A 16980-nucleotide genomic window follows, 5' to 3' on the forward strand; every position below is an offset into this window, starting at 1 on the left:
GTGCCCTGGTGGCATCCAATTCAGGCCTGAAGTCCAAGACTGTCATCTGTATTGTGTACGTGTGGATATGTCTCCTTGGGTGTGATCCTTGCCATCTGAAGACCAGGAGGAGACAATTCACCTAACACACACACTTGCACACACAGGGCAAAACCCTTCAGCCCAAAAGGAGGAGAAAGAGGGAGCCTGTAACAGTTAGTGGTCCATAGCAGCTCCAAACCCAGCCAGGCACCTGTTGCTAATCACCCTGCCCAGGGCACGGTGGGAGGGGGTGTTCTCTCCCCAGGGACACCCTCCTGGGCCCGGAGCTCTGCTGTCTCAGCCAACCTTCCTTTTCCTTAAGAAATGGCCTGGTTTTGCGGCTGTGTGGCTCTCTTCCTGCTTCCTGCTGGTCGTAGTTGGAGGGTCAGGGGCCTCTTTTCATTTTAGACTTGTGCTGTGCCTTTTAGTCCAGCACGGTACAATTCCTTTAAAACCCTTGTGAGTATCCTTTGTATCAGATTGTAATTTATTCCATTAGACAAAAGCCACCCCACAGGTTCTTGTCTATGGTCCACACGTGCTCTCTAATTGGAAGGGTCTGTGAGGCCCTGCCTTAAATCTTTGTGTTCTCAAGATGAGGGTCCAACTGCCACAACCTTGCTGGGTCTTCATTCTGAGATCACATCCCCTGGCCTCCCTGGATTAGATCTTTGTTCTGAGGCCAGTTCTTACCTTGAGTTTTCTGCTGTCAGGAGAAGCTAGGAATGAGAAACGGTTTTTCTCATGTTGGTGTTTAAATTGGCAATATTTTCTCTAATCCTGCTGAAGACTGAACACCCTTGACTCTCCCTTCCCCCTCAGCTCATCGGAACCAGTAGCATGGTGAGCCTTCTGCTCTAAAATCTCCTCACCAGGTCCCGGGCTTCCCAGGCCAGCTGGCTATGCCTCACGTTCCTGCAGACAGCAGGTCGGTGGATGGCTGTGCTGCTGCCCAGCTGGGCCACCCTTTGTCCATACTCAGGTAGCGTCTTCTACCCTGTCCTTCTTGCCTGCATCCACAGCTGTTCCATTCCTGCAGCCCCAGCCAGCTGCCTGGTGCCAAGCCATGGGCACATGTTTATGGATTTTACTACAGCGGCATAGCGTGATGATTCTGTTTCTTATCTATCATTGCCTACAACCTACCGCAAGACTTAGTGATTTCAGGACCACAGACAGAGCACAGCATGGCTTCTTTCTCAGACCTCCCCAAAGCACAGAACCTGCCAAGATTTCTTAACGTTTAAACCCTGTGTAGCTTGCATCCCTTCCACTCCTTCTGTTGGTTCAAGCGAGCCGCAGGTATCTCCAAGTCCACGTGGAATAATTTCCACAGGGACATGAATCCCCAGAGGCAGGGTGCATGGGGAGCCATCCCTAGAGACCAGCTGCCATGCTGGCGGTACAGCATGTAGAGAGTTATGTAAACTCTCTGCCTCAGTGGCCTCATCTGTAAAATGGGGATAATCATAGTAACTGCTTACATTGGGTTGTGAGCTTTCTCTGGGTTAATATGTGTCATGCTTTTAGAGCAGTGACAATATTGTTTTAGAGCAGTATTGTTTTGAAATAGTAAATTTTGTAAATAGATGCATAAGCCACATAAGAGTTAAAGAAAACACTAACCGCAGTGATGTCCACACTGATAGCAGGTCAGTGAGAAGCAGTCTTATGCAAGAGATTGTTTTCGAGTATACAGAAGTGGCATCTGAAAGATAGACCAAGTATGTGCTGTGACATCCTCCCGCACAGTTTTGCCCTGGGTAACACAGAATCAAAGAGACTTAGAATCATAAGGGCCATTTGCACCCGCTGATGGGAACTGCCCGCCCATGTGTGTCTCTAGCAGAGAGCCTTCCGGCCTCTCCATCCTCTGGCAAGTGGGACCATGACTTCATGTCCTTTAAAAGTTGAATATGAACTGGTTTTAGATTTTCCATTTTCTTGGTACTTAAGTAGACAATGTATAAGTTCGGGATGCCAGAAGCATTGTAGTTGAAGTACAGGGGCTTGGTCTGATGCAGGGAGGGGCTGCCAGGACCCTAGGCTTCTCACTGCACTGATAAAAGTCTGTCCCAAAGGGGCACAGTGGGTTTGCTCTCCTTCTTGGGCATGTTGTGGGACACTCTGTTCAGAGGGGGGCCCCACCGTGGCAGAGCAATTGGAACGTTATGCTTCTGGAAGAGTCTGGGACTAAGCAGGGGGTCCTTGTATGTAGCCATATGACGGGATGTCTCACTGGGGCTTTGCGGTGGCTCTGCGGTTCCTCCAAGTGAGGGCACATTGGAGGGGACCTCCTCTTTCCGTGTGACTCCAGAATTACAAACCAGGATTATCCAACCCCCTTCAGACAGCAGAGCACTGCTCCCGCAGCTCTGGCCATCTGGACCCATGGGCTCCCTGGCACACAGCTGCCCAGGCAGGACTAGGGGACCCTGGGCACAAATTGTAAAATAAATACTGGTCTCACAGATTTGGGGCTGAGTGGTTTAAACTCTGGGGTCTTTTTAGACTCTGAAACTCCCTGATTCCCACTTCATACAAATACTATGAAAAATCAGTGTTTGCAGTGAACTTCAGCAAAAAAAGAAAAACTAAAAGAGAACACGTTTTCAGCCTGCAGAAGCTATTTGCTGAGTCTTGTCATTCGTCATCTGATTGAGCCTCTGATTACAGAACTTCACCTTGCAGCTGCCTCGGCTGCTCATCAGGGCAGCACGCGTCTCCTCATGACACCTCTTAGGGTGGGCTCTTGCTATCAGTCAGAGAGTGGCGGGCGCTGCTGGCGGGCCCCAACTTGGGTGCTTCGCTGAGGCAGGGAGCAGGGCAGCCGAGCGGCTCTAACAGCACAGAAATCTTGGGGGTCGGGTAATGAACCCACCAGGGGCCTGGCCCAGAGGGTGGAGGCATGGCCCCTAGGACGCTGGGGTGTTCTTCAGCCCTGCTGACTTGTACAGCATTTGGTTGTTATCAGAGATTATCCTGCAAGGTGAACCATAGGATTTATTTAAGATTGTCAAGATTTGGACATTCAGCTTTCCCAGCACCAAGATAAGTCAGCCTGATTTAGTTCCCTGGCAATGTCATCTCTTCTTCTTGTCTCCTAGTTGGACTGTTCCCCTCTATCCCCTTAGGAGTAAGTCCTGGCAGCCCCCACTGGGGAGAGGATAATTGTGCATATAGGATTTGCTCGTGAAAGTACCCGTAATCTAGCCAGGAGCTGTGTAGATCCATCTGCACAGAGCCCCGGGGCTTGGGGGGGTGGGAGTGTGCAGCCTGCATTTTTGTCTGAGTGCAGATGGACAAAGCTTTCTGAAGCCTGGAGCAGCTTCCTGCTACCAGTGACACGGAGGTGACCCCCGGCCCTTGGTATTGTTGGAATTCCATCTGAAACGGATGGTGGAAAAATGGGAACCCACAGGAGAACGTCTGTGAAGTTTTGTTAAGCTAAGTTTAAAAATCTTAGAAATCTGCCAAAGAGGGAAATGTAATGATTTTAAGTGAATGCTTATTTACTGTCGAATCACCAGCAGTGACTGCCCCTCTCCCTAATTCTTACTCTGCAGGGGGACCTCGAAACACCTGGGTTTGTAACCAGCATTTTCCTTGGGGCCTGCCTCTCTTTGTTGGTCTCTGCACCATATTTGGTTTAGATTGGTTTTTCTTAGATTCTAAGAAATCAAGGTATGTTGAGCGGAGCGATGCTTGTGTGTTTTCTTCAAGTAATAAGAATGTGCAGAGGGATGACCTTCTAAAGGTTCACTTGTGAGTTTCTTCAAGCTTAGAAATATTTTCCCCCAGAAACAATGTTTCAGGGGTAGTCAGGCTTCCCAGCTGGCTCGTCATCCATTATACTTGTGAAAATTGGTGTAGAAAGCACTATTGTTAGAACTTGAACCTAATTATCCCATAAAAGTGCTTCCTTGATCTTACCTTGTATTATGGTTCATGGGGGACAGCAGAATTAGGAGGTCGGGCAAAGCTGGTACACATTTGCAAGGACACTCATGGGCACCTCTTCTTCTGGAAGACTCTTTCTCACACTCAGAATTTCGCTTTGGCCTCAGCCCGGGTACACCAACTAGCATTCTTCTTGTGCCTTCTCAGTCATCCTTACCATGCTGTGAGTTTCTAAGTGGGCAGTGAGAATAAGAGCAAACCAGGAGATGCTTCGCTTTCCCTTGTTCCACGAGGTCAGGGGCTGAAGATTTCAGAGGCAGAAGCTCAAGTTGAGATCATCTGACCTGAGAGGGTGTGGAGCTGCCCCAGGGAAAGAACCCCCCAAGTCAAGGCTGAGCTCAGTGCTGGCCATGGGTTTTCACCCCAGAAAAACCTAGAGACCACGTGGGAGGTTTGCTGGGAATGGGGAGTTCAAGCAGGGGTGAGCTCCCATCAGTTGTCAAGGGAGGCCTGGCTTCAAATGCTGGGTGGTTTTCAAGAGGCCCTAATATGGTTCCATTCAAGATGGATTATGTTAGCCATGGTGTGTCTATTAGATGCTGTACTAAATTTACAAATGGAATTTCATATTTAGTAAATTAAAAATCTGGAATGAAAAACTGTAATGTAAAATGCACTTATTTGTAAATACCGGAAGTTTCAGAATTCAGTTAATGTGTGATTTCAGAAAGAGAAATTTGGGTTTCCTTTTTTAAAGCATTATACCTTTGGTTCCAGGGTGCTTGCTCAGGTAAAGGAAAGGTACACCGTGCATCATGGCAGCTGGCAAATCGCATTTGTTGAACCAGCGGCACGTCAGCCCCCAGTAGCGTCACACAGTTAAGATCTACACACACACGGGGAAGTTGGTTGAACATACGTGTCATTCACAAAGTAGAGGAGAAAAGCTGAATTACCAAGCTAAAAATAAGTGTCATTTCCATTTTATGATGATAAGAGAAAAATTAATGTTTAAAATTTCTTAAATTAGTGCCTACTTTCTAAGAAAACTTACGCCAGACTTTATAATTTGTGTTTATGAATGAATATTTTCCTTCTAGGGCATGTTGCTGAAGCGGAGCGGCAAATCTCTGAACAAGGAGTGGAAAAAGAAATACGTCACCCTGTGTGACAATGGCGTGCTGACCTACCATCCAAGTTTACATGTGAGTGTGGCCCCTTGGCGCAGGTGGCAGGCCTGGAGTTAAGCTTGCACACTGTGTGTGTGGCGGGAGTGGGGGTCCTAAGCATCAGGACTGTTGTCTCTGAAGTTAAAGTAGTCTTGGGTCTCCTGCTCCATCATGAGGTAAATCACACGCTCCTCACTCTCCATCAGACCATGTGTCTCTCCCTTCCCCTCTCTGTCACCCAGCTCTGGTGCTCTAATTCTGCAAGGACTTACAATAAAGGGGACAGATAAAGTAAAGTAAAAATAAAGTAAAAATTTCAGTGAAAGTGAAAAGATAAGAGCAGGTAGCAGGAGAGAGAAAAAAGCGAGCATATACCTTAGAATCTAGAACAAAATCTGAACAATTGCATCAGAACCCAGCATTCTGCTCTGAGCAGCTGAGAAAAACAGGAAAGTTAAAAGTAGTTCATGACTCAGGTTCTATCGTCAGATAAGAACCACAAATCTGTCTGTAAGGTAAGAGCTTTTCTGCATGTGTTAATAAAATGAGATATGTTGGTGATTTATAGAAGATAGATTAAAAGGCAGAATTAATTTTATTTTGGGGGGGAAATGTGGAGGACATTCTACTCATCCTGACTTGTCTTAGGAAGCCTGATAAAATCTGAAAATGGGGTGTAATGACTGTTCTCTAACAACATATTCTGTGAGTCTTGCTAGGTATTTATAGGTCTTGATGTAGATAGATATGTAGATCAGAATATATAGTGGTAGCTGCTCAGCTGATTGTATCACTATGGTAAGCTTTTAATTTAAAGATGTCTAAATATTTTTTTTAAGATTTTATTTATTTATTTGACAGAGATCACAAGTAGGCAGAGAGAGAGGAGGAAGCAGGCTCCCTGCTGAGCAGAGAGCCTGATGCAGGGCTCGATCCCAAGATCCTGGGATCATGATCCGAGCCAAAGGCAGAGGCTTTAACCCACTGAGCCACCCAGGTGCCCCTAAAAATGTCTAAATACTTCAAAAATTACAGTTACGAACAAGAAATTACAAGAATACTAAAGAAAATTAAAATCGTTCCCACAGTACCACCTGGGGAACAGGACTGCTGACATTTCGGGGCATGTGCTCCCAGCCATTTCTGAGCATCGGTGCTTTTTCCTCCCATGAGCACGTGGTCACCCTGTACGCTCTGTCTGTGCCCACTTCCGTAGATGATGACAGATCACGTGCCCTGCCCGTGCCTGTGAATACACTTGTGTGCTGCCATTATTGATAGTGACATGACAGTCATGGTGTAGATATGCCCTAATTGGTGTAACGATGTCTCCAAAATGGACCTTTGGCAAATAAATTTACTTTGAATTATTTTTAATGTTTTAAGTAACTAATCAGTGTCCTCTGTTGACATCCCTGTGCCCTTATCCATTTCCCTGGGACCATTTCCTAGCAGTCACTTCCGGAGTTGAAGAGTGCTGATGCTCTCATGGCTTTGGGTATATGTTGCCGGATTCTTGGAAAGAGTGTATCAGTTTTTCTCCACCAGCAACATACCAGAGGGCTTATACCTATATTCCCATGAACATTCACCTTCAGAATAACATATCTGTCATTTTCCAATATAATAGGTAACAAGTGGTACCCTTACTGTTTCGTTTGCTTCTTGGGGTGAATTGCCCTTCTTCTCCGAGTCCTCCAGCAGTGGTTTTCCCCTTCAGAACCATGTTATGAAACAGGTGTTTCGTTAAGTGTCCCTGACTTATTCTGACGTTGATGGGAATGCCTCCTATGCTTTACCAGTAAGTAGACTCCTGAGATGTCAATACTTAATTGTACTGAGGAAACTCCTCTGTGCTTGATTTATTTTGGCTGATTTGGGAATAGAGTCAGGTCGCTTCTCTAAGAAGCCTGTGTGCGGCTGTTCCTGCATCACCTGCAGCCCACTCTCAGCCTCCATCAGAACACCAAAGCAGTGTGGGCTCATTGCTGTGTTCTCTTCCCAGCGCTGCCCTGTCAGCTGCCGTCTCACTGGCTCATGTCCTCTTCCTCTTAAGACCACGTCAGGGAGCACAGGTCGAATTATTGACCCAGTTGCTTTGTGTAATCAAAATACTCTTCATGCTCTAAGACTCACTGACCAGGAAAAAGTGGGGTCTGACTGATGAGCATTTCGGGCCACCTTACACTCATCTGTTAAGCCCAGGCTTGATCGGAGGGACATCTGCTGCTTCTTGCCGAGGGGAAAAAGCATGAACATCAGTATGTCCCATAAAGTTCCTGTAGAAAAGATAATGCCTACTGACTTCCTGTCCCAGCCCCTCAATTAATAGAATCACAATCAGTTCTTCCAAAATTCTTCCACATGAGTTTCCTCTTGTGATGCCCCTCAGTGCTTCCCAGTTCGTTTACACACACACGTGTGTTTGCACACACATGCATGGACATCGTCAGAGCACAGAAAAAGGAGCACAGTGGGGCTTTGCTATATAATTATATGGCAGGCAAGAGCCAATATCATTGTAAAGTGCAGTTCAGTGAATGCCAGTCTCCTGGGAACTGAAATTACTGAAGCAGGTACGTGCGCATCCCCCCGACCCCCGCAAAGGAGTGGTGTAGTCTAGAGATAGATTTTAATTACCAGAACACAGAGAGGTGGCGTGGCCTTCACTATAATCCTCCTTTGACTTTATTTCCACAACCACGCTTTGGATGGAAATTCAGAGAAGTGAGGTCCAGGTACATGTTCTCTTCCAAGATAGAGAGCTACAGATCCCCAACCACAGAGTTAGCCTGGCATTCTTTGGCTCAAAATGGAAAGACTCGTCAAAGGGATGCCCATGGGCAGAATCCAGATTTGTTTTAGTGATAAATCCAGAAGCATGCAAATGTGTTGTAAATTTATGTCTTAAAATTCTATACCATGAAGACTGTCCTAATTATTTTAGTCCAGGAAATTTCAAATGGTGATAGAACCCAATGATATCAGTTAAACTGATTGCACTGTGACACCCACTTCCTGGTGGTCTCTGGGCTGTGTTATGGCTGGAAATCCATGAGGGCGCATTTGTTGTGAGTGCTTAAGTACTGGGGAAATCCGCCCAGGTTAGTGGCTTTGGGTTTCATTACTGTTGGTCATCACTGTTAATGGCCGTCTGCGGTGATCCGAAATAGCATAGCCTACAGCCCGTGTCTCTCCAGGGAGTGAAGGGAAATAAACCTGGCTAAATAATCTGGTATTTGTAGATAGTTTTCCACGAAGACTGACTATATCTCAGTAGTGGAGTAACGGGGCCAGCTGCTGGTGCCTACCACTAATTTTCAATGATTAGATAGTGTATTTACCAAAAAGAAACGTGGTGTGCTTTTCTGAGGATGGGAGTCTAGTAATGTAATGATTCTGTAACGGGGTGAGCACTGCAGGATTGAGCACACAGTGCTTGAGAAGGCACGAAACACGTCGGATTGGAACAGATACTGGGCAGAGCCACACAGCAGCCCCTTCCAAACCAGTGTTGCCACGTAGCTCTCATCATGAGCACAAACGTGAATTTCTTGTGCACGTGTGTGCTGCTCATGGTCCCCCTCAGGCTGGACCCTGATTCCACCACGAGCCACCTTCAGCTTGGTGATCATGCTGAACCCAGGGAGCTCAGCCCGGTTCTTGCACATAGGGCAGAGTAAGGGATCGAATCAAGTTTAGAGGGAAAATAGGCTGGCATTACAAGGACCCTTAATCATTTCATTCAAAGTTGAGATTGCCTGGGAGTATCGGCCACTAGCAGAATGCCACCTGAAATTGGAGGGCCCTGTCCAGGAGGCTGATCCAGATGCCTCCGGTGTTCATTAGCCAAATGGGATTCCCGGCTGAGCTCCCCAGCAAGCGCTCCCGGACAGACAGGCCAGGGCAAGAGGGTGTCAGAACAGGTATAGAGCGTGCTGCCCCCATAAGGCTCTCCCTTCCCCACTCTTGCTGAATCGATGCCTTGGCTCCTGCAGCCCCCAGGCAGTGCAGATCTCCTGAGACCTTTGCTTGGAAAAGATGCTGGAGCAGCAGCAGATTCCAGCTTTAGCTTACCTTGGGTGCTGTGGAAGCAGAAGACTGACCATTTCCTAAATTTGCCACCAAAAAAACAAAATCTTGGAAGTTTTCAAATGTCTTCCTTGGATGCGCTCAAAGTAAAGAAGGTTTCCCGGAGAGATGAATTGTGATCCTTTAAGAGACCAGTACGTTTTTCTTATTACACAGGTGTCCATGGCTGTGTTTGTGTAAATGATCGTTCTTCAGACACCCCAAATTTCAATCCCAAGCATAAGTTTTGTGTACATTGCTGTGATTGAAAACAGCCTCTTGACAACCCAGACCATGGTTCGTGGCCCCAGCGGCGGGCCGGGCTCCGGGCTCCCAGTGGAGTGCCACGCACTTTGAAATGGCGGCTTCAGAATCAGGCTGCTGGGCATGAGCTGGGGGACCCGGCTTTGCGGCACACAGTAGGGTTGGCGTGAGGCCGGCAAGCTCACCACATGCTTGGAATGGGTTGGCTGCCAGGGACACTCCCAAAGCTGGCCTCTGAGGACGGCCCGCCTCTCAGAACTTGGAGGACCTCCGCTGGATGATGGCCTCAGGGTGTCAGTTCCCACTGGTTCTATTGCTCCCGATCCCTCTTCCTTCCCTCCCATCCTTTCCCAGCCCCATCTTCTTCTGAGGCTTCATTCTTCCCAGGTTGGTGGCTTCATCCCCAGCAGCATCCATAGTTCATCCTGAGCCCCAAGCACAGGCGCAGATGAGTTAGGGACCAGCCATCCTCAGGGGCTGTGACATGCAGCTTGGCCTTGCTCTGTCATCAATAGATGCAGGCTCTCCCTGCACTAGAGAGAGAGCCTGTCACCCTGGCCATGTCTCCTACTATTGGAACCCTTACACGTTTTTCTCATGGAGGAGAGAGTCGCTCTCTGTAAGCAGGGGTGGAACTGCCTATGTGTGGCAGATCATAGGAAGAGACAGTCTCTCTGGAAACCAGGAAGAAAGAGGGAAGAGACTGACCACCCTAACCCAGACTGAGGAAGTTTCCTGAACGTTGATGGTGGCAGTGCCTCCCAACCCCAGATGTACTCCCCGTGTGCTCCTTGACCGTGTTAGCTCATCCCTAGAGGCTCAGAAGATGCCAGCAGGGCCGGCCTCCAGCAGACAGGTCCCCGCCTCCCCCACACTGTCGCAGGGGAACAGGAGGAAGAAGTGACAGTCTCAGCCCTAGCTGTTCCTCAGGATGGGTGGTCACCACACTGGCTGCCAGCAGGGCGGCTGGGTAGCGGTGGAGAGGCACCGGCCAGGATGTGGGGGCAGCTGAGAGAATGCACGCTTCCTGAGCATGGCAGCAGCTGCCCCACCGTAGGCCTGGGGGCCATCCCGCCTTTTAAACACAAGCTGGAACCCACGCATCGGCACACATCCGCAGTCTGCAGCATTCCTTCTGGGGAATGCATCCTAACGGTGGACACTGAGCAATGGGCTGGACAGTGTCCACTGTGGAAATCTGGAAGAATCCTTCGGGTGGGAGGTCTGAGGATCATGTGTTCACTTCAGAGGCTTCTCCTGCACCTCTGTAAAACAGAGGCTGATGGAGTCCTTTGGACTTGTGAGGAAAAGCCTCTCCTCAGATTGGGGCTGCTGGGCAGGGTCATTAGTCACATGGGACGGTGAAACCTGGGGTCCAGGGTAACCCAGTTCACTTGCTGCCTCTTTCTCAAGATGCTGTTTATAAGGAAGGTAAACCTGTAACCCAGTTTAGGTAACAGGTGGCAGTGTCAGGCAACATAATGAAGCTGCTTTGGGTTTGGGGCTGCTCTGGTGGGCTGATCGCACTGGTTAGCCCAGGACACAGGACCTGTCAGTGCCAACACCCGCGAGGCCCAGGGCTCCAGGGATAAGCGGGTCACCCGTACTCCGGTGCTGACCAGCTGAGCGCCTCCTCCACCTCCCCTTGGCATTCTGTAAACACAGCCCTAGCATGATCAAAGTGTGAGCAGAGTGTGTGGGCAGACTTTTGAGGCCGCTCTGTGGTCCAGGTTTCTGTTTCTCAGGGAATTTGTACATTTAGATGACCTTTAAAAAGCCCTCCCTGCGTCACGTTCTTGGGGGAGGTAGGTCTGAGTGTCTCATTGATGACACCTCACTGGGTCACTGTCAGGGGGTGGAGGGCAGCATGTTCTTTGGACTTAACTCTGAGCCGCAGGGAGCACCTTGATGGAAAAATGGAGGGGATAATGAGAAAGAACTTGGACCTGGGGGCTTCACAGTCCAGTGTCCCCACCTATTCATCTTTGTGTCGAGAGAGCACCATCGAGGGCATGGCTAACAGAGGTGTGTGTGCTGGGCTTCCTGAGTGGGAGCTTGTGGCCGTACGGTTGGGCCAGTGAGTTCATGGGGCCCTGGCCAAGAGGCCTTTCCTGGCGTCCTCATGAGGATGCGGGACGGTTGGGCACAGCCCACCTGCCTGGCATGGGCTCGGATTGCTCACACTGTAGAAAACCTCGTTCTTGGATTTCATTCCCTTTCAGTGCACATGGCCCGACTTGGAAGCAGCCGTGGCTCTGTCCTTCTCTGACTTGCAGAGCTGGACTCCTCCTTCCCACGGCACCTCCTTCCTGGGTGGCGGAGAAGCTCCCGATGCAGAGCAGCTCTGCTCTCGGTGCCACTGTCATTTGCTTGTTTTTTCCCAAGCTGGTAGAGTAAAACTTGGACTCTCTGAACCGTGCTATCAGAATGCTGATTTTAGTCAATTTTCAGGTGCAAAATCAGAAAATTCACCCCTCTACCAATGCAAAAATGAAGAAAAGATCTGGGAGGATGCCCTGAGTGGGTATTTATCTAAAAAAAAAAAATAATAATAATAACATCAGGAAAGAAAGGAAGATACTTCTATTGGGAGAACAACTCTTGCCCATACCCACTCTTGGTAATCATCATTTAAGGTACACACAGCCCTCACGTAAGATCAGGACCTTTTCTGTGATGATTCACTGTGAATCCGTGATCAGTCCCTTCAGTGAGTTTTGCACACCTGCTAAGACAGACCTTAAATTTGTTCAGGTAGTGATTACTGAGTTATACCCAGAGAAACTCGTCATTGGTTTCCCCAAAACATTGCAGAAGTCGGACTAGCTTGAATCTAGATGACTACGCAGGTAACTTCAAAGCCCAGATTTCTAGATGTCGAATGTTTTGAGTCATGGGATGACAGAGGACCCTGAGATTTCAGGACCCCCTTCTTACTGAGCAGAATAATGTCAGACATGTCCTCTCTGACATGCTACTGCAGGAGCATAATTAGTTTTATGATGAACAGTTATTTGATCTTGCTTTCCCTTTATAAGCCACAGTGTTGCAGGCTCTTCTCCTCTGGTCTATACTTTCTTTTCCAGCTGGGCTGCTTCTAATTCCAGTCTGCAGTCCATCCTGCTGGTAGACCTGCATGGCCTTCCTCCACAAGAAGTCCTCCCTGATCACTTGGCAGACCAGCTCTTCTCCTGGTGCCTTCCAGTATCTCTGTACCGCCCTGTCTAGCAAGGACCTTGCCCTGTTCCCCACTGTTTGCCCAGGACTAGCGTAGGCTAGACACCCTGGCCAGCTCCTGTGGGTCACATGCAGTCAAGTCATGGGCTCCTACCCGGGCTGGGATCCTCACAGGGGGGACGATCCTGCCTCTACTTTGAAAATTCCCGTGGGACTGGGGTGGAGGAAATGAACCACGTTGCACATCTAGACCTCCCTGAGTGCAGATCCGCTTGTGTTGGGTGAAGGAGAACACACACATACACAGTCTTATACGAGGGCCATAAAATCTTAAAACACTGCTGAAACCCACAAATAATCCCTTTTAAAGTAGATCAGGAAAACATGTCTGAGGAGCAGAGATCTGGAACTCTGGCTACAAGTGAACCTTTCTGTTCTGTTTCAGATGGGTGGAAATGGGTTTGAAAACCATGGAAGTTCCTAGAGTGGCCGGCTTTATCCATGGGGCAGCAGAAGAACCCCGAGTTTGCTGGGATGGGGACTGTGTAGGGGAATATGGGGGGCTTTGCCAAGGTTGGGGTAAAAGTTGTATTCCCAAGTCTGAGCGTCTCCTCGGCCTGCCCCGGGAATAAGTGCTGTCCAGTTGTCCCACCAGAGTGGTTTCCTGGGCCCATGGTGGGAGCAGCCCCTCCAGGAGCCCCACATCCAGATCTTGTTGCTTCTAGTCGCACTTGATGCTCTGCCCCCTCCCAGGAGAGGCATTCAGACAGCTTGCCACAAACCATGGACGTGAGAGTAAATTAAGAACATGCCCCTGCATAGTCATGTGAGAACATAGGCCATCCATGCACACATGTACAGAACTCTCGTCTCCTTTGTCTTAGGTAGAGAGAGAAGTCACTGTGGATTTCTGTGGTCTCCCGCACATCCTTACCTCTGCCCTTAAAATTCCTTCCTTCCTTCACGTCTGACAGATTCCATCAGCATCTTGTGCTGATTCCTTCTGATGCACAGGGGGGGCCCGCACTCATGACTTAGGGCCTGGCGGGGCCCTTCTGCACCACGGAGGCTGGGATGGAGCCCCGTGACATGCCAGGACTCGGCGGCCCACTTTGGGGATCCCCGAGCCCCTTTCAGGTCCGTGACTCTGGTTGCTCTGTGGGCTTCTCGTCTTCTGCCCTAGCATTGGTCTCCACCTTCTGTCCTCCCTGGGAGCTCATCCAGCAGGGCCTCAGAATGGAAGTCCACTGGCAGAGGTGATATGCCCAAACCCCCCTCTCCCAGACCTCAGGCCTGCTTGTCTGCTCCGTTCAGCCACCAGAGCACCCTGCTCCAGGTTTTTCAAAATTCAGCCGCTGTCTGCGGTGCAGAGAAGGGCAGTTCTCCCCTTCACCATGTACTTCTCATACTCTTGTTACTTCTTTCCACTTGATTCTTTTAAATGCGTCAGTGATGAAGAAGATCCCCACTCTGCTTAAGATGGAGCCCTCACCTTTTCACAGGACCCGCCAGGTCTTTCTGGGTGTTGCACGGCACACTGCCTCTGACCCACCACATCCCTCCGGGCGGGACGTTCCTCGCAGCTGCTCACACTGCCGTGTTCTCTGGCCTCCAGGCCCAAACACATGCAATCGCTTCCACCAGGAACACCCTCTCCTATTCCTCCTCCTTGCCACACCAACTCTGCTCATCCTTCCCCCGCAGTCTCGACAACGGCATGTCTCTGTGGGGTTTCCTCTGCCTGGCCTCTTGGGGTGTACTGCCGTGCATGCCCTTCCCTTGCCGTGTCCATTGGTGCTCTGTTGCTCCAGTGTATCCTGTAGCCTGCATCTCCCACAGGCTTGGGCAGAGACCTCCAGGGTCCTGTCAGCTGCGTGTCCTTCCCATCAGCGTAGTCTTGCCGAACAAAGAATGAGGCACAATTTGTCCATGTTCTTGGGCTGTCCTCATACCAGCAGGCCTGCAGTTCCCAAAATCATAAGTAGAGGAAGCCACCTCCTTACGCTTTAACACTGAAATATGTCCCAGCTGTATTGAGGTTCCACTCAAAGAGAAGACTGCAGGAAAAGTCCAGGGTGGGAGAGGAGCACAGGATTTTGGTTTTGTCTTTTTAACTGTGGTAAAACACACACAACATAAGACTGGCCATCTTAACCATTTTTAAGTGTACATTTCAGTGGCGTGAAGTGTATTCTCACTGTCGGCAGCCAGTCTCCAGAAGCTTTTCATCTGGCAGAACTGGGATTGTCCCCATTAAACACTAAAGTCTCCATCCCCTTCCCTGCATCCCTTGGGCAGCATCATTGTACTTTCTGTCCCTGTGAATTTGTCTACTCTAAGTTCCTCACATTAGTGGAGTCACATAGTATTTGTCTTTTTGTGAGTTACTTATTTCATTCAGCGTAATGTCCTTGAGGTCCGTCCATGTTGTAGCATGGGTTGAATCATACTCTGTTCTGTGTCTTTACCACAGTTAGTTTATCCATTCCCCTGTGGATGGACATTTGAATCGCTTCCTCCTCTTGGCTGCTGTGACTCATGCTACTGCAGATGTGGGCGTGCAGATGCTGCTTGGAAGCTTTATTGCCCAAGCTACAACATGTGAGAACTATAAAGATATCCATCCTTAACCAGGGCCCACTGGGAAATTGGCTGGGCGCAGTCCTGAGCAGAACGAGTCATAGAGGAACCCAGGTGGTATGAGAGCAGCCACCCAGCCCTGTTCCAATGGGCTGCCCCTGGCCTTGTCAGAAGCCCTTGGAGCACTGGGGAGGCTGCCCTGTCTGTGCTTGGGGCAGCCCAGGAGCTGTCTCTGACATTCACCCAGTTTCAGACAGTGTGGTGAATATCAGTGTTGTCAGACCCATGGAATGATCCTGCCAAAATAAGTATAAATACTTTGGAGAAATAATTACAATTTTTGTTAGAAAGAATGACTACTGAAAAACTCATACCGTTTACACATACACAAAAAAAGTTAGATGCTTTTTCCAAGTCTTATTTCTGCCTGAGGAAACTCTTACTTATTTTATAGAATGCTCGGGGTTTGTAAAATGTTTAAATTTTCAAATAAAATGGCCAGAATGCCTGCTCGCTGTGGTACAAGTTATCTTCACGTTGATCACACATTGTGTAAGTAGGGCGTGACCAGACCAAGAAAAGTCTTCATGTTTCTGTAAAAACTAAACCACCAAATATTCTAGATTCTACCTAACCTATTTTTTCTACATTGAGAAAAATCCATCTGCCTTCTTTTCTAAATTAAAAAAATAATAATATATGCGTATTCATGTGTTTCTGTGAATATGCAGATTTAACCGTGTAGCTTGCAGATTTGAGTCTTCAAGCTTTTAGAGTCGATAGGACATTGTCTTATTGGGACGCAACATGGTAGTTCATCCCTTGACCCAGTCTGTATCATTTTGTTTTCCATTTTTGGTCTTTTTAATGTTCCTAACTGTAGCCAGAATTCTTGCAAAAAGGTAAATAAATCAAACCCATTGGTTTTCTTCTCTGACAGTCACTACAGAGGAGAACTCTCTGCAGTAGAGGATGGACGTGGGGGGTCACGAGAAATATTCTTCCTCTTCTACCAAGAGATTGAATTCCATTATGATATTTTATAAATATTTTCTTCTGTAGCTCATAACCCGGTTACTGGCTTGTTGCGAAGGTCTTACAAGGAAGAAAGGGATGGAGGACCTGCCTCTTCTCAGGTGTGCCTGTGGCCCCAAATGGAAACCAATCAAGGTGGCGATTTATGTTCATTAAGTGCTTGTCAAAACTGAAAAATTTTCTAATCAACAGCAATCTAGCGGCGGCCCCCTCGATGGCTGGGAGTGCCACCTCGGCCGCATCGGCTCTCTGCCTGTTACAACTCTAGGCGAAAATCCGCTGATGATTACATTAGGCTAAGCTGCGGAGTAAATGAACCGTGTCTTATTTAGGTGCCACTAGCTTCAGCGTAGGCCTGCCCCGCGGGGCACTGGGTAGCGTTTTATGGCTTTAAAATTAGTGTAGCTTCCCATTTGCTGCAGGGTGCTGCATGTTATGCCTTTGAACTCAATAAGCAAAGGGAAGGGGGCCTTTTGTTTTTCCCCCCCGTATTTTTCTCCCTTGCATTTTAGCAGTTTTGTTTTGCATCTTTTCCAGACGGCATTTTGCAATAAAAATGTCTGACTACCATATACATGCCTCCCCCACCAAAAAAAAAAAAAAGAGAGAGAGAGAGAGAGAGAGAGAAAAGAAAGAAAGGAAAGTGGAGGGGGAGAAAAATAAAAAGTAGAACATAGCAGATGTCTGCGGAGGACAGAGTTTCTTTTTTCCTGAGCTGGGAAATGAAAAGTCGCTTGGCAGGTCACCCCTCATGGCTTATCAT

At 48.5% G+C, this 16980-nt stretch overlaps 1 protein-coding gene across 8 annotated transcripts in view; it reads left to right on the top strand.

Annotated features, from left to right (window-relative positions):
- AGAP1 (ArfGAP with GTPase domain, ankyrin repeat and PH domain 1) overlaps positions 1-16980 on the top strand; it is a 505060-nt gene that overhangs the window by 311113 nt on the left and 176967 nt on the right. For all 8 annotated transcript variants that reach the window (XM_032857552.1, XM_032857553.1, XM_032857555.1 and 5 more), the window contains one exon: positions 5022-5126. In XM_032857552.1, the coding sequence (XP_032713443.1) occupies positions 5022-5126 (105 nt within the window). The remainder of the gene's footprint in view (positions 1-5021; positions 5127-16980) is intronic.

Source organism: Lontra canadensis, unplaced genomic scaffold, assembly GCF_010015895.1.
Source record: "Lontra canadensis isolate GAN:19392208 unplaced genomic scaffold, GSC_riverotter_1.0 scaffold13, whole genome shotgun sequence".
NCBI lineage: Eukaryota > Metazoa > Chordata > Mammalia > Carnivora > Mustelidae > Lontra > Lontra canadensis.